This window comes from Prionailurus viverrinus, chromosome F2 (genome assembly GCF_022837055.1).
Source record: "Prionailurus viverrinus isolate Anna chromosome F2, UM_Priviv_1.0, whole genome shotgun sequence".
Classification (NCBI taxonomy): Eukaryota; Metazoa; Chordata; class Mammalia; order Carnivora; family Felidae; genus Prionailurus; species Prionailurus viverrinus.
Window position 1 is genome coordinate 19198548 of NC_062578.1, and position 18807 is coordinate 19217354.

General features: G+C 34.6%; 1 protein-coding gene across 1 annotated transcript in view; it reads left to right on the top strand.

Moving 5' to 3' along the window:
• The window catches only part of CF2H8orf34 (chromosome F2 C8orf34 homolog), a 402422-nt gene that overhangs the window by 311589 nt on the left and 72026 nt on the right, over positions 1-18807 (top strand). Inside the window, 1 exon segment of the mRNA XM_047842390.1 lies at positions 3191-3267. Within this exon segment, the coding sequence (XP_047698346.1) occupies positions 3191-3267 (77 nt within the window).

The window sequence follows — 18807 nt, forward strand, 5'->3', positions numbered from 1 at the left end:
TGATATAAAACTAGACACAAAACAGATATTACTTAATTACTGGTTTTAATTTTATCAAAACCACTGAAATCCACTAATCCGCCAAGGAGATATATATCCTTCCACAATCACATTTGCATAATAACTGAGTATTGTAGGGATTTAATTTTTTTTGGAAAATTTAACGATGCATCATCACTAATATGTTGTTGATTATACCTATTTGCATCCACTGGAGGAAAAATATTCATTAAGTTCCTTTCTTGAATTTCTTACACCCTGAATTTTTCACATTCAAATATTCGTAGACCTAATCAGCAAATGACAAAATATAAGTTTCTGATTCAGTACACTCTTTTCCAATTAAGTTAGATCATTAGATTCAGTTATTAAATATTTTTGGCATTATCCAAATGTGCTGATGTGATTTTATGTGAACTGTACATCCAAATTGAGCTTGGGTCAGTAAACATACATATTTTTATGTGTAGGTATAACTTTCTGCATAAAAAACCTGTTGTGACATAAAACAGGAAGAGTAAAAATAATGAGAGGAAGAAGATGGACATACCTAAACATTGTGATAAACTCTACAGATTTCGAGGTTCCTGCCTGCATGCCCAGTCAACCACACTGGCTAAGCTTCTATTCTGAGTGCTGCCAGATACTCTTAGATTTTGAAAAAAATTACTTTATCTTCCTATGCTTTGGCTTCTTCTTCTCTGAAATGAAAAGACAAGACAAACTCTCTAATATTGAGAAACTTAGGTACTCATTTTCCCCTCCATGTGATTGAAAAAAGCTCAAAGTTCATTGTTTGTATTTTGAAAATCATTTATACTTTATAAGTAAGTAAGTAAGTAAGTATACTTTTATACAGAAGTTGTTCTGGAGCAGACAGAGCAAAAAAGCTTGCACATATGTACCCACCAATTATTGCTAATAAGCAGTGAGCTCAGACACTTAAAAAATAGAGTGTGCTCCTCCATGCATTAAATGCTAAGATTTTATTTTCATGATGTCTATTGTCCCTACTGGTATATTAGACTGATATTTTGGCACTGGATTTGGACTATTTACAAGGGTCCTTTCGACTCAATACTGTTTAATATGGTCAGATATATAAATTTGCAAATATTGTGGTAGCACTTCATAATTGTTCCTCTGCACTAAGTTGAATGGACCTCTCTATATTGTAGATCTCACTGGATATGGCACCAATAACCAGGAAGAATTCAACCAAAACAAGAACAGAACAGAATGTAAAACCAAAGAAAGCTACCACTACCTTCCCTTTATAAATACTAATTTCTCTTTAAAAAATTAATACTGTAAAGGTATTCAAATATATTCTGAGAGAGATAGTCATAGAAAATTATCTTGCTCAACTTGTTTTGAAAGCATGAAGTTGAATACCTGGCACAGAGGTATTTATTGAATTTAAATGAATATACAAATACACAAATAAGTGGATGAATGAATTGATTAGTACATACATGCATCAAAAATCAAACAGAATGACAATACTCTTTAAAATTAACTCACTGAGAAGAACTTGAGAACTCACTTATAGTGTGGTACTTCTAAATTTAAAAATAAACAAATTCACAAGAGGGTTGGTTTTCTTTTTCTGTATATGAAATAATTTGCTTTGTAATATTGAATAGAACATTTTAATATTATTTACTAAGTCAATATTCTACTTACATAATAATTTCAACACATAAGTGAAACAAAAATTAGTGAGTGAATACCAAAATTACACTATTATTTGCTCTCACACTTATGTAGAATATAATTCATCTTTGCAGGACTTAAATTATGCTAATTTATACATTCTAATTTAAATAATCTACCTACTGTCACCCTTACAACTGGGTTTTAGTAGATAGAGGTTCAAGTACTCATCATAAATGAATTAATATTTTTGAACTTGGTGTAATTCTCATCACCTATGTTGATTTTATCAACAAAAATTTGCTTCCTTTTTATGTCATTGTTCTGTTTGGAAGGGCAGTAGATAACATTTTAAAATTCATCTACAACTGGAGAAAATATGTCATTCTTCCAAAGTTAGTTTTATGTTGGAAAGAATTATGTTTTCTAAAATGAAATCTACATTTACATCTAGATAAACTATGTGCATTGGGATTTAGTAATTTTTCTTCTTGAACCTAAAACTCTGAATTATTGGAGACAGAGCTCCATGGTTCAAAAGCTATGATTATGGATTTGTGCTAAGCTTTCCATGGTCTCCCTGGTCTTAGGTGACCGTTAAGGGTTTGAAGGATTTAATGCTCTGATTTTTTTCCCAGAGTGCACATTTTATGCAGCAGACAAAATCTGCCTGCATATGTATGTGAATCTAAAGGAAAGTCTTTAGGGAATCATGGCTCTTTCAAATATTAATAAATATAAGAAATCAGTTTTAAAAGTTTCCAGTGATTTAAAATACCCTCCTCTTAACTGATTTTTAAAATTTGAATAGAAGGTTATTAAAACACAAAGTCTTTCTAATGCTCCACATATCTATCCTTATTGCAGAATTATTTATAACCCTTAGAATTCCTTGTTATCATTAACTTAACTCAGCAGATATATGGGAAGGCTTGCCATCATTTTATTCGTGTATTTGAAAGCCAATACTCACTCCTCAAGGCGAGTCAGGCTAAGTAATTACAACTTCTCGCTTGATACTTAAAATGGAAAACCCACCACCATTTAATAGTATGTGCCTTTCTCCAAACTTTTCATAATTTGCCATCCCATTTAATAAGGAGAACGCAAATCTGTGCTTAAGTATAGCACCGATATATTTTGGCTTAAATATAGCCAAAAATAAGGGGAGAAAAGATAGTTGGTAGATAAAACAAACAAATATAAAATTATAAGACAGAAAATGGACATTAAATAAAAGTTCCAACAATGAGCTGAATCATCCACCAAAAGAAAGCTCGCTCTAACATAACTGTAGCTGTTATACATTTTTGATTTCATTGTGCCATTCTAAATTAGAAATACGGAACATTTTTCGTATGTTGTCTTTAAGCTAAATAAATAAAATTCTACACTTTATTCTAGCTCACAGACACTACAATTTTTCAATAACCAATTCAGTCATTTTAATATCCTTCTCATAATAGGTTCATGTATCACAGTGTTAGTAAGCAATATGTGACAATAATATATTCATTCTTTTTGTAAAAAATAGATTCTTTACCAGGGACTGAAGAAGCACTAATGGAAGAGGGGGAAGAATTTGAGAAAGCGTCTAAATTGACAGGACCTGTAAGTACACTCATTTACTTCCTTTTTTTTAAATTCCTAAAACTAATGTATATTACCAATAGGAACATCTAAAAGGAATAGAAAATAATATTCTTTAAATTGAGAAGTATCTTCAGATGTGCATCTGGTATATCCCACATAGTCATGCTGAGTGCTTGTATCAGTAGGTGGTCAGCTCGATTACAGGTATACAAGTGAGGCTGGACTTAGCTCTTTCAGCAATTGGGGAAAAAGATTTGAATAAGTTAGGAAAAACTAAGTTCTGCTTATTAACTGCTGGTTTGTGCACGTGAATATTCTAAAAGATTATGAGCTGCCATGCTAACCTTCCTTATGTTTAACTATACACATCTTGATAAAAATCAAATGTTCTGCATATCCTGAATGTTTACATATAACATAAGTTTACTATTATTGGTGTGAAGTCTTTGTGATAGTTTTTGCTACACTGTGTCTCTTCAATAGAGTAGATTGGGAGAAAACCATTAGGTTTAAGATTTTCAATCAAATTTAGTGTTAAAAGAATAAACACAGAAAACATAAAATCTGCATGTAAATTCCAAATATAAAGTTCAGGAAAGACTTTAAGTTGCTATCAAAGTCTTGCATCATCTTAAATTTAATATTTAAACTGGGTTTATACACTACAATATTCTCCTCATTAGCCTGTTAGGGCAGCTGTAACAAAGCACCACAGACTTGGGAGGCTTAAACAACAGAAATTTCTTTCTCACAGCTCCGGAGGCAAAAGTCTGAGATCTGAGTCTTAAGATTGGTTTCTTCTGAGGCCTCTCTCCTTCCTCTTAACTGATCTCCAGATATTAAAAGCTAGTAGCATCTCTCATCTGAGACTTTTTTTTTCAGCCAAAACACAATCTGTTCTTTCAACAAATTCTTACACTGTAGTTTTCAAAGATTTCAGTACCTCTGATACTTTCTCTGAGCATATTCCTGTTTGCCAAGCTCCACTGTAAAGTGTTGGTTCTGCCACAACCAAACCCAGGGTTCCGAATAGTGTTCCCACATCAGAAAGTATCACTGGGGACGTAGTTGATACAAATATTATTTTTGGATTATAATCTGGGGTTTTATTAACTTTTTAAAAAGGAACTTTCTGGCATTTATAAAATTCAGAGTATTTGGATAATCTCATGATGACAAAGGCATGTCACCATTCAGGTGGTGACAATGTTTCATTCATTACTGTTTGCAAACAGTTTTTAATCATCTGTGAATTTTGCCAAAGTCCAGGTATCTCCCTCATATGTAAAAGAATGCCACTAGACTCTTTTCCTAATCACTTTCTAAAATCAAGATAGATCCTGTCCCATAGTATTTGGCTTGCCTACTAATGCCTAATAACCCAAAGGGGTTATTACCCAAGTGATTTCAAACTGACCCTGAGAGATTTTCGCTTTCTTTTCACAGTGCTCACAAAGTGCTTTCCTAATGCAAAGATTTGTTCTAAGCCAATTTAGCTTGTTTTCACTTATCAGTTATTAGACTTTGGATTCTTAAAGATTCTATGATTCTATTTAATGTCAAAATAACTAATTCTTTTGAGAAGTATGCCGAATATAAATAATACATGTATAAATTTATATCGGGACCCTGAACATAATTTCTACTTGACAGCTGCTTTTATTATGAAGAAAACATGGATTACAGAAAAATTCAGATGATACTTTAGAAGCAAAATCCCTAAGTAATATTTTTTAAGATTGTATTTTTGGTAAATCAAAGAGAAAATTGTGGCTTTATCTAAATATTAATGGAGAATTGGAAGGAAGCTAAACTTTTTTCGTTATTACCGTAAGAAATGCAAAATACTTCAAAGCAAATTTTGAGTCACATCCTGTAAAAATATAAACATGCCACAAATGTTGAAATCCATCTAGAGTAGTTTCAACACATGCTGTCTTATTTGCTAACTTTCCATGTTGGGCATTGGATATTAATAAGTAGGTAAAAGACTCTTGAAAACTGTTTTCCCCAGTGGCTTAACTTGTGTTTAAAATATTTTGTGAATATTTGAATGAGGTAAAGGCAACATTTGGATTTACATTTTTATCCTCCCCCAAATAAACAGGTCATTTTTTTGAAATTTCCCTTTCCTCCTCCTCCTTTTGCATTCTGAAATGTCTCTTAGCATATGTACATGTTATGAAGTTTAAAGCTAGATGTGTCAGATAAATCTATTTATTAAAAATGAACCAGCAAAAAGAGACTCTTAGGAAGAAAATACCAAGCTGCAGATTCTGATTATGGCCTTTAGGTCACAAATAGAGTACAGACATTTTTTTTAGATCAATGATCCATAAAGATTTAATATCAATGATTTTTTAATTTCACAATTTCTATATCTTTCTCAATCTTAAAAATTCTATTTTGTTTTGAAAGTATGAAACACATATATGAGTCTAATGAGAAGATGAAAAGATAATTTAAAAAGGCATTTAACATTCAACATCTTACTTTTTTTTTCTTTGTAAATCTCTTCTTTAACTTATTCATTAGTCAATACCGATTAGCCCATCATGAGCAGATTCCCGTAAGATTTTATGTAAGTAGACATCATTTCCTAAAGTAGAAGAAAAATTTTAGAAAAGACTCCTGTAGGGAAAGTTTTCAGGAGGTACTAAAAGTTCTATTTTTAGTACATTTTCCTTGTGAAGAGCTTTATCTATTGATGAGTTATGTTTAACTACAATGATAGTAGTAATAATAATGCTACCACATATTTCTACAATATTTTTTGTTAAGCATTTTTACATACTTAATATCAATCGTCTCTGAATTTTGCAAGTCCTTATGTATGTAGGATTGACAACCCTTCAGTGAAATTAGTAGTACTCTAAGTTTTAGGTGAGTATACCGAGCTTCCAAAAGATCTGGTGATTTGTCCCATGTCACACAGAGAAGACAGAACTGAGACTCCTATTTCCTAGTGCCTCAAACTCTCACGGAACTTGTCGCGTCCGTACAGTTACTAAGGCTCTAGGGTCACTATTAAATAGCACATATAAATATAGAAAAGATGAAAATTAGGCCATTATCAGCCACCAATATCAAAGGTAGAATTATTCATTAGATTAAGTAGATAGTATAAAAGTAGAAGTTTGAGGGGCGCCTGGGTGGCGCAGTCGGTTAAGCGTCTGACTTCAGCCAGGTCACGATCTTGCCGTCCGTGAGTTCGAGCCCCGCGTCAGGCTCTGGGCTGATGGCTCAGAGCCTGGAGCCTGTTTCCGATTCTGTGTCTCCCTCTCTCTCTGCCCCTCCCCCGTTCATGCTCTGTCTCTCTCTGTCCCAAAAATAAATAAACGTTGAAAAAAAAAATTAAAAAAAAAAAAGTAGAAGTTTGAGGTACCGGATTATGACAGGTAGATTTTTTATGATATTTATATTTTTTAGTTTATTTATTTATTTTGAGAGAGACAGAGAAAGTGTGAGCAGGAGAGGAGCGGAGAGAGGGACAACCAGAATGCCAAGCTGAGAGCATGGAGCTTTGATATGGGGCTCGAACTCACGAAACTGTGAGATCATGATCTGAGTCGAAATCAAGAGTGGGTCGCTTAACCGACCAAGCCACCCAGGCGATCCCATGACAAGTAGATTTTTATGAGTGGAAAGGATCAGTAAGTTTGGAACATAAAAGTCTAGTTTTGCTTGGGTCCTTACTTACTGTAGGCGTCTGAGAAACCATTGCAGCATGATAAGAAGCGGGATCTTAATTTTAGCAGGGGACTTGGAAGGAAAGGGAAAGGCAAAATAATAACACGTTTCAGAAAACATTCTTATGACAGACTTGATTCAAAAGTGACACAGGTGATTCTGGAATCATCTGGATTAGAGGCAAACTTTGATTACTTTTGATCTTGACTAATATTGTGCTTTGTTGGTTAGTAAATAAAAATTTTTGTTTAGTGATGTAGCGACAAGTGGATGGTGTCTGTCTCTTTCTCTTCATTGATTCTTTCTACTTGCACTCACAAGTAGTAAGGTGTAGACTTGATTGTCTGAAGTTGAAATACCCAACACATACCACATTTTCCCTATATCTTGTGAATATGAAGTTTAAAAAGAGTAAGTTTGGGTTAGATGTAAATATGATTCTCTTTTGATAACAACTATAATTGGAAGGCATGAAGATAAACACATGCAGACTTCTGGTAACACAGACAACTGATGTACAAATTCGGAAAAGAATTTTGATAAGAAGAACATTGTTCTAAATGAATTTCTTTTTACTGGAAAAAAAATTAGATGAATTAGTTGTGGTCAACAACACTTTATTCAGCCAATGAAGTGCATAGGTAGGCAGAGTTCTACCAGCATTTCTAGTCCCTGTCTGATTGTTAATTAGTACCATGGAATCTTCTTTCAATAAATCCTGGGTGCCCTTGGGAATTACGTTAAAAGAAGAATTCCACTACCTACACGGAGCACTGATTGCTGAGAATGAAAGGAAATTTTGCAATCTGCTAAAATCTTATGACTTTTTGCAATATATAGGTTGCACAAACACCTTTTATTTCTCTGCTCTAGAAACCAACACACTGTTTTCAAGCCAAATAGTGTGTGTCCCCATGGAGATTCATTCCTTTTATCCCATTTCTTCTTGCCAGATCTTTATTTCTTCTCTCATAAGGCATGCCAAAAAAGACATAGACATTTAAAAGATATAAAATTATAAGATTATCATGTAGACTTAACAAGAATTGTACCAGTAGCTTTCCAGTATAAACCACAGGTAAGAATATTTAGGGGACTGCTAGACAATTTCTTTATGAATTTTGATACTCCTACTTTCTATCTTGTTTCTGACTAATATTCTTCCCTGCATGTGACCCGCCCCTCAGGAAAATTTTGTCTTTTCATTCTTTTCTCAACTCGACTATTTAAATGTTTCCAGTAAACATCTTCCAAATTCTTTTTCATACCCAAGTATAATTTCATGATAAATAAATACTGTTACACATATTTCGGAAGGTTTATAATTCTGTGTACACTGATTTAAACAGCTGGTCAATGGAAACAATGTTGAATGAACTGGCTAATGAGCATGTTGCAATTTTTTCTCTTATTATGTGTGGAGAAAAAATAGACACCAAGTAGCATTTATGGAATTAAGACTAAGCAAATTTCAACTGTACTCTTGCAAAGTAATAAAGAGAAGAAATGGATGTCAGTATCATCTCTCCAGATAGAACTAATAAGTTAGGGTGGATTTCGTCTCTTGAAAGATACTGTGGACAAATTGCTGGCAGCTAATTGTAGCAACGAATTGTCTGCTAAGTAACAGCAATTAGTACGCGTTTTGCTCAACTCTGTAGGATTTTGACCATTTCTTTTTTCTTCTAGCCTGGGGAATTTTGTTTGGTCTGTATCATCCACAGATCTAGGACACCAAAAATACTGCTTAAAATTAAGTACTATAGTAGGAAAGTTATCTGACTACATTTTGGAATCTAGTGAGATTTTTTCCTTTTGACATTTCAGGTCTGTTGATTTCTAACACATTGAAGATGGAAATATTTGCCTAAACCTATGCAAATATTATTTTTTTAAAAAACTTCTATGAATTTTTAAAATGTAACTTCTAAATGTTACATTGGCATTGGGGAAAAAATGGCCTAAGATGATAAAGTATGACATAATAATTGTTAAAACATTGATTGTTTTAATTGCTTAATTTTGTTTTTGAGATAGTTGGAAGGAAGAATGACCTAATATGCACTGATGTAGAGAAAGAACAATTGATTTCTAAGCAAATCATAGGCATGCTGTTAATATTCTGAGGTCCCAACCCTTGATGAGTCCACTAATTCTTATAAATATGATGGGCAAAAGAGAAAATACATTTTGGCATTTTCAGTATTTTGACTTTATTGCTAATTCTTTTTTTAGGGTGAGAGTAATTTATAAAGTAGCTAGAAATAACTCTAAATATAATATCTACATAGAAAAAAATGATAAAACTTCACTAAAAGATATAAAAATGACCTAAATATATATAAAATGTTGAGTGAGAAGATACTATAAAAAAATAGCAATTTTCTTAGATTTTTACATTTAATGCAACTTCAAAATCTCAGCTTAATTTTCATAAACCTTGATAGATTCATTCTAAAATTCATAGAGGAAAAACAAGGCCCAAATACCAAAGACTGTATGGACAGAAAAGAGTGATGAGAGTTGACCTGCAACACCAGAATTAACTACTGGTTCAGGAATAGACAAGGGGACCAATGGAACTAACGGACAGACAGCCCAAAAGGCTCATAGCAATATAGAATTTGCTAAATGAGACGGCTGACATAAATCAGTGGGCAAAGGGTAGAACATTCTACAATGCTGAGGCAACATATATACAGGGAAAAGATGATACAGTTTCGAAATTTACCATACTTAAATCAAAATCCAGAGAGATTAAGGGCATATTATTTTTATTCTCAAGTTAGATAACTAGTGCTAATTATTTATTAAAATGATTGCCAACTACTGAAAATTTCATTTTATTGGGGTGTAAATAGACTGAAAAGGAAAAAAAGCAATATGGATTATGTTTGTGTAGTGAGGTAAAAACCCTATATATACTCTGATTAGGAAATGTGCAGGGTGTGTGTTGAAATGGCCTATTTTTGTGTGAAACATATTAAGTTAATATTAAGTCACTTAGTGGAGATAAAAAAAAAAAACAGGAAGATCCCCCAAAAAGGTTTTCATTTACATATCATCTTCTTCAGCTAAGAAAACTACATAGATTGCATAAAAATGATTGGATGCAAACTGCTTCCTACAAAAGCTTAAACATCTGTGGGCTTCCTTTCCCTCTGAACCACAGTGATCTTACCAAGGTCATTTTTTTTTCTTTTTTCTTTTCTTTTTTTTTTTCATATTATAAGAAGTGGTCACATATAAAGTTTGAGTGTCAGGAATGTGCTGATTCAAACTGAAAAAATACTATATATTTTGCTATTATGTTGACCTAACATGATGTGTATTAAAAGAGCATTAGGAAAAAAATTTATTGGGGCGCCTGGGTGGCGCAGTCGGTTAAGCGTCCGACTTCAGCCAGGTCACGATCTCGCGGTCCGTGAGTTCGAGCCCCGCGTTGGGCTCTGGGCTGATGGCTCAGAGCCTGGAGCCTGTTTCTGATTCTGTGTCTCCCTCTCTCTCTGCCCCTCCCCCGTTCATGCTCTGTCTCTCTCTGTCCCAAAAATAAATAAACGTTGAAAAAAAAAATTAAAAAAAAAATTATTTTAGGCATTACGTTTGAAAGGATCTTGACTGTTGGGTCATACTGAATGACCATCCCTTTTTAATACAGTGAACTCTTTTTCTTCTTTTCCAAGCATCACAGATTTTTAAAGAGATTTCCAAATGTTAATAAAATATGAACATCAATCTCAGCATTCAATGTGCAAAATATTTTTCAGCTACAATTTGCTTTAACTTTCTGGCATCTCTGTTACAGTTTTCTTTATTTCAAACTTGTTTATTTTTATTACAAAAATATAATACTATTTATTGTATAAATTCTGGAAAACCCAGTAAAAATATAACTTAAAATCCAAAATCATGACATATAATTATGAATTGTTATGTTTTAGTTTTCCAGTATTTTTAAGCATGTATATGGGTAAACATGTCCTATCATAATAGGACTGTAGTCAACAAGCAACATTACATTCTTCTTTACATAACATAATGAAAATAGTCTCACATAAAATTCTTTGTAAACCTAATTTTAATACCTGTATATTACTGTATGCTTACCTGTTAAAAAAATTTTTTTAATGTTTATTTATTTTTGAGAGAGAGAGGGGAAGAGGCAGAGAGAGGGAGACAGAATCTGAAGCAGTCTCCAGGCTCTGAGCTGTCTGCACAGACCCCGATGCGGGGCTCAATCTGTGAAATCATGACTTGAGCTGAAGTTGGATGTCTAACCAACCGACCTACCCAGTTGCCCCTATTCTTACCTGTTTTGGTATCAGTTAGATCAATATCTGTATCTTTTTAAAGTTTAAGACTTTAATTTTAGTGTCAGACCATAACACAGAGATGTTATATTTGATTTAATGTTAGATTTTTAGTCTGATTATGCCCAACTAGTTTGTCCCAGATTGATGATGTTCACAAACTAGTGATAGATATGTAGGGATCTAGGCATTCCAGGCCCCCTGGTAACTGTTTTGAGGCCCATTCAGCGGCAAACAGACTATTCCAGACTCCACTGTGTGTTGTACAAGTATTATTTTCTATGTTTGGTTTGATGTGAAAAGGACTGAAAACACTGCTTTGGGTCACTTCTGAGATTTTGGGCTTGGACATAATGCTTTGGAGACCAACCATGCACAAAATCGTCAGTGTCTCAGGGTTTTCTTCAGGCTAGATTCTTTTAAAATTTAAAAAAAAATATTTATTTATTTTTGAGAGACAGAGTAAGACAGAGTGCAAGCAGGGGAGAGGCAGAGAGAGAAGGAGACACAGAATCCAAAGCAGACTCCAGGCTCTGAGCAAGCTGTCAGCACAGAGCCCGACATGAGGTTCGAACCCACAAACCATGAGATCATGAGCTGAAGTCAGATGCTTAACTGACTGAGCCACCCAGGCGCCCCTAACTGAGGCTAGATTCTTAAAAGAGTATGAACTATTTCAGGTTCTTGATGCATAACCAGAAAAAGTCCATATGCCATTTTAGCCAGAAATCTCCAAAACCCTTAATAGAATTAAGTATGCTCATGAATAAACAAAAAATTCACAAAATCTATTTATCATACTGATAAATGTAAAATGGAACATCTTTGGTCCTTAAAGTTAGATTTCTTTGTTTACTAGTAAATTTCTTTGATTACTAATGGATAATTTTTACATATATGTTAGACACATGTGATTTCTATTTTTTATGAATTATTTTTCTTTGCCATTGACTATACTTCTTTTGGGGTGTTTGTTTTCCCGTTGACTTATGAGTATTTATTAGACATTAAAAATAATGACTTGTTCCACCTTATATTTGTGGTAAATATTTTCAGTAAATTTTTTTGCCTTTTAATGTTTTCATGATAGTTCTTTAAATTATACTGAAGCTATACTTTTTCTTATTTCTTTCATTCTTTTTAGACATAGCTCACCATGTCAATATTAGATAAATATTTACCTAAAAGTTATTTACATTTCCCCTGAAATTCTTTTTATCAATTTTGAGTTCATTTTGGTGGTTGCTGTGAAGCATGGATCTAAATATAGTCTCAGACAACATTTGCTAGTGTCATTTGCTTTTGAGAACCATCCCTTTCTAATTAGTGTGAATTTTTTCTTTTCACTTAATTCACTAGGTATAATAATATCACAACTAGTATTTATTTAATTTTAATTCTTGCCAGGTACTTTATAAATATTATTCCTCATTCTTTGCCAATAAGTCTTAATTATTTCCCAGCTGACAGATGAGGAGACTAAAACTTCAGATGTGATAATTTGCCTTGGGTTTCTCAGTTTGTAACCCAGCAAGCCAGGATTTTATTTGCCCCAAATCAGGGTCTGCTCACAACTATTCTACCACCTGGGCCGGGGAGAGTCGCCTCCGTTGACTTGCATACTATTTTTGTGTTAGTTTTTGTAGCTTTACATGTTTTAAATTTTTTTTTCAACGTTTTTATTTATTTTTGGGACAGAGAGAGACAGAGCATGAACAGGGGAGGGGCAGAGAGAGAGGGAGACACAGAATCCGAAGCAGGCTCCAGGCTCCGAGCCATCAGCCCAGAGCCTGACGCGGGGCTCGAACTCACGGACCGAGAGATCGTGACCTGGTTGAAGTCAGATGCTTAACCGACTGTGCCACCCAGGTGCCCCTACATGTTTTAATATCAAATAGATAATCCCCTCACCTTCATTCTTCTTTTCCAAAATCAAAGAATTTTACCATCATATAATAACTAGCTACTCTTTATCACAGCTCTGAAACATGCCTTTTGTACTTTTAAAAAGTACAGATTTAGGGTTTTGATCTTTTGAGAGAAGTTTGGTGTATCCTTTGCCAGAATATAGGAACCTACCAGTCGGTTTCTGCAGAATACTTAGTTTGCTTATATAAAAAGCATTTCACCAATGATTTTTGCTGTTTCTGAAAAAAGCTTAAATAATGTTTATGAAAATCTTATAAATTAGAGACAAAATTGATATCTTAACATCCAGTTATTTTGTTCAGGATATTGGGACATTTTGATTTGGAAATAACACAAGTTTTTTTGGGAAAAAGGGAAGCTGAGTAATTCACAAATAAATATCTCTCTGTGATGTCACAACTATAAAAAGGTATTTGTATTTCTTAAGCATCATGAGTCAGATGCCTGTATTTATTTTATTTAAATCTGAATTTCTAGAAATTGTCATTTTCTTTTTAAGCTTTATGGCTTTTAATATTTATCAGGAAAGTATTTGCATTTCAATAGTAATACAGCACACATGTCATAACAGGAAATTTCTAGAAAGATTGCTTAATCAAAGAAGAAATATAAAGGGTTTATTGCCTAAGGAGACAAACTTTAAATGACGTCAAGAAAACATAATCAAGAATTAGCAGGCATCTTTACTTGGAAACCACAAAAGTTGAGAAATATCCATGTAGAGTCTACTCTTCAAGAAGGGACAAAAATATCGCAGTCTGGAGGAACTGCAGGCCAAGGACAATAAAATGAGAGTGGACAGTACTTCAGATCTTAGACATACAAGTCATTTATCTCTGCCAGGGACCCCATTCCTTTCCATTTGTCTCTTTCCTGTGGTTCCACCACTTGAGATCAACTTGGGGGAAATCCATAATGCTTTGGTGGATTTGCCTCACTAGATTGCATTTCTGGTGGATCATAGGATGCATGAACTCTTCCTGACTCCAATTTTGCTTGCAGTCTTTTCCATGCTCCACATATCTTCTACCTCCAAATCTCTTCTCTTTTCATTTCTTTCTTTTGACCAACCACCCTTGTCCTTGGTAGAGATTTCTTGCTACAGATTGCCACCACTGTTTCTCCCAGTCTAATCTAGGAAGCTGGCAACCATTCTAGATTCCTCTGTCTGCATCGATCCTGGGTCAGGGAAGTCACACTCACCATCTTAACATCTCTGCACTACTCGGTGTGAATTTATTTGTCCACATGAAAGACCATCCCAAGAATTCTCCTCTGGCAGGCAGTGGACTACAAACCCTCGAGGAGGCCAGGTCTTTCCACTTGAGACTCACTGCTATAGATATCGACTGTTATGTAGAAGGGAAACTGGTTGAAAAACGCTAGCAACTCTCTTAGACTCTATTTCCCTTGAGAGCAGGGACTCTGGCAATAACCATGTGAAATGCTTCAGCTTTATTTACATTAGCTTACTTAAAATTGTATAGGGGTGCCTGGATGACTCAACGGGTTAAGTGTCCAACTCTTGATTTAGGCTCAAGTCATGATTTCACTGTTGTGAGATTGAACCCTGTGTAAAGAAAGCTCCATGCTGGGTGTGGAGCCTGCTTAAGAATCTCTCCATCTACCTCTGCCCCTCCCCTGCTTTCTCTCTCTCTTTCTCAAAAAAACAAAAAAACAAAAAAAAAAAAAAGTGTTAGAATTGTATAACCACTCTGGGAGGTAAGTTTATCTCCATTTTTAGATGGAGACACTGTCTTATTGAAGGTAAATAACTACCACTAACGATGGAAGTACGATTGGAACCTCCTATAGACTAAATGTTAGTATCCTCTCAAAATTTATATGTGGAAACCTATTCCTCTAATCCCCAGTGTGATGATAATTGGAGGTGGAGCCTTTGGGAGGTATTAGGTCATAAGAGTGGAGACTTCATGAATGGGATTAGTGCCCTTGTGGAAAAGACCCCAGAGAGTTCTCTTGCCCATTCTGACCTATGAGGACACAACAAGAAGACAGCCATCTGGGAGCCAGGACATGGGCTCTCACCAAACAACACACAGAATCTGCAGGTACCTTGATCTTGGACTTACCAGTCTCCAGAACTATGAGAAGTAAATTTCTGTTTATAAGCCACCTAATCTATGATATTTTATTAAGGTAGGTCAAACGGACTGAGACAGGACCCAAAAGTGGGTGACTGTGGCACTGCTGGAATTCAAGTCATTTCTTTCCACTTGTTTTTAGAGGCCAAGGAGCAGGCATTAGTGCTTAGGAGAGGACCATTCTGGCCCGGTCTCCTCTCTAGTGAGAGCAGTTCCAGGATTATCTGTTTTATACATAAAACTTTGGTGTAACATTTGTTTTGAAAATGTGACTTGTCCTGCTATAAACAAACTTTGAAAATTACTGTTTAGATTATTCGGAAACTTGAGTATTTATTTTCTCGTAGAGCACTAACATTAACATCGAGCTTTCCTTTTACATCACGTGAATGTTTTGTCTTTTTTGTTAAACACTTTTGAGGGCTCAAGGATTGAGAGAATTATAAAAGCTTTTTCTTCACAAGGAAATTCATATTAGAGATTTTGAATGCTTTTAAAGTCCTGGAAAAATCATGTTAGGTTTGGTCAAGTAACAATGAAACACATTGAATTACATTAAGCAGAAGGATCATAAACTTTTTTAAGACTGATAAAATGGGACATGGGCAGTTATAATTTCTTATTCTTTGCATTATTTACAAGTATGCCTGATGAATTCAGTCCTCATAGAGTTAATTATTTGACTGCATCTTTGAATTAATCCTCAATTTGAGGGAAGGAAAAGAAATAAGACCACATAAATGCAGTAAGTCATGAACAAATGAAAATGGTCAGAAATTCATGAGGAAGTGTTTTATACTTAGAGACTGACCCTCATCAATCTTATCAGTTTTGTTTTTAATGACATTAAATTTTAACTATCTTACTCCTGATCCAAATTTTTAAAGCACCAAATTTCCACTTTACCTTCTTTTTGTGATACTGCTTATTTATTCAAATTTTGTCCATGGGGGCTTTTTCTTCAGAGTGGTTAGTTCGTGACCTTAGAGTCAAGAACAGCTCTGTAGCATTTAGGAAAACCTCCTTATTCCACTGTTGATGGGTTTCCTGCTGGACAACAGAATACTGATTTTCTCCATTTCTTAGACTAGTGACTTTTCCATACAGCTGTTGACATAAAAGGAAAGCAAAGAAACTTACTAAATCCTCTTTTATATATTGGAGAGTCAAGCATAACATATTCATTTTATCTGTGGTTTTTTAGTCTTTGCTCAGCCATGATGTGCAAATGTCAAATAAATAGTTGACTTTTGATGTGTTTTCACACAGCCGTAAAACAGACTGCAACAAGGCAAACTTTGTCTTTACACATCTCTGTAGCTGGATTTCAAAAATCAGTAACTAACATTTATATGTTTATAAAATGCTTTTATATTATTCCAGCAATCTTGGAAGTACGCAGTGTTGTTATCCCCATTTTAAAGATGTGAAAAGAAGCTCAGACAGAATAATTGCCCCAAATCCCATAAAACTAGAATTTTGTTTGGCTTATCCTGAATGCCTTTTAGAATTTGAGCAAATAGATGGCAGTGTAGCTTGCAAAATCACCCACCAAATTAGTTCAGAGATTTTCATGGTATGGATTCTGAGATTATCAGCATTATGATATTTTTACCAAGAATATAATAAGTAGAAAGTAAAATTTCTATTATAATGATTCATATTTATCTAAAAATATTCAGCACCTAGCACAGTGCCGAGAGGAGGAGATGCTCAATTAATGGTTGTTGGATTGAATTAAGGGAAGGAAAACCACTCTGTGAATATTTGGGTGTTCTTTTATTTATTAGCCACTTTTTCCAAAGATCTGATGTCCTAAATAGAATATAATGGTGTGCTAGGACATAACAGCATAACTCCTTTAAACGCATGTGAAGCTGCAGGTTTTCTGTCTTGCGTACCCTCCAATTTGCCAGAGCATGTTGCTTAGGCTGAGGGTTGTAGGATGATGTGGGTCTGAATAATTTCCATTTCGTGGCCTTTACTCTCTTTTGAAATTTCTCCTTTTGTCTAAGTAGGTAACAGTGCGTCCTAATCAGATGTTTGAATGTGATGGGATATCATTACTATCATCATGGTTATTATGTCAGCATAACTTTAAGTAATGGAGTTGTGCTCAGGGTGGCATTAGAGACCAGGAGGCCCCAGTACCTTCAAGACATGTCCTTTCTTCTAAAACAGGCTTGGAAAGTGCTCCCTAAGCAGAATGCCCTTAAAACTGTCTTATTTTTTGGGAGGGGGCGCCTGGGTGGCTCAGTCGGTTAAGCGTCCGACTTCAGCTCAGGTCACGATCTCGCGGTCTGTGAGTTTGAGCCCCGCGTTGGGCTCTGAACTGATGGCTCAGAGCCTGGAACCTGCTTTGGGTTCTGTGTCTCCCTCTCTCTCTGCCCCTCCCCTGTTCATGCTCTGTCTCTCTCTGTCTCAAAAATAAATAAACGTTAAAAAAATTTTTTAAAAAAAAATAAAACTGTCTTATTTTTGAGCTCTTATCTTGTAGAAAAATAAATGCCCAATGTCTTCAACCTCTTTACCTATTGGCGCTTCCACTTTCTGTCCTTAGTGGAAACATGATATGGACGATCCCCTACTTACGATGGTTCAACTAACGTCTTTTTGTTGTTTTGTTTTTGACCTTACCGTGGTGCAAGAGTATTATGTATTCAGTAGAAACTGTACTTCATATTTTGATTTTTGATCTTTTCCTGGACTAGCAGTGTATGACACGATACGGTATGGTATAGCAGCGGTGGCTCCCAGTCAGCCATGGAATCACAAGGGTAAGCCACCGGTGCACTTGAAACCATTCTGTACCTGTACAACCATTCTGTTTTTCACCTTCAACACAAAATTCAATAAATTTCATGAGATATTCAATGCTTTACTGTAAAATAAGATTTGTGTTAGATTATTTTGCCCAATTGTAGGCTAAAATAAGTGTTCTGAGCACATTTAAGGTAGGCTAAGCTAAGCTATGATGTTTGGTAGGTTAGATGTATTAGATGCATTTTCAATTTAGGATATTTCCAAGTTACAATAGATTTATTGGGATATAACGCCATTGTAAGTCAAGGAAAATCTATACTTTCCCAGGCATTTCTTCATTATTCATGCTTTTATGCAAATACCCATTATTTTGTTATACCAGTTAGTTATAAGAGGCACTATTATGTTTATCCTGGTTTTTCATTACAAGTTACTAAAACCGTTCATTTTCAACTCTAAATAACAATTCTGCCTCTGAGGTTTGTAATGTCTGATACAATGTCAGTTTGCTGCTCATATTCCTCATTAAGGACTTTGATATTTATCATAACCAATCTATCCAACATGCTATCCTCAAGATTATTTTACATTCTGGTCTTCAATAGCTTCCAGCTAATTTCTCAATAGATTAATCTTCATTTTATTTGGTCTCTTTATGGCAATTGGTAGAGTTGACTACAACTTTTTTGTTCTTAAAGTTCCTATTCCTTTTGTTTGCCGAGATATTATTCTCTTCTGACTATCTATCTCAGTCCTCTTTG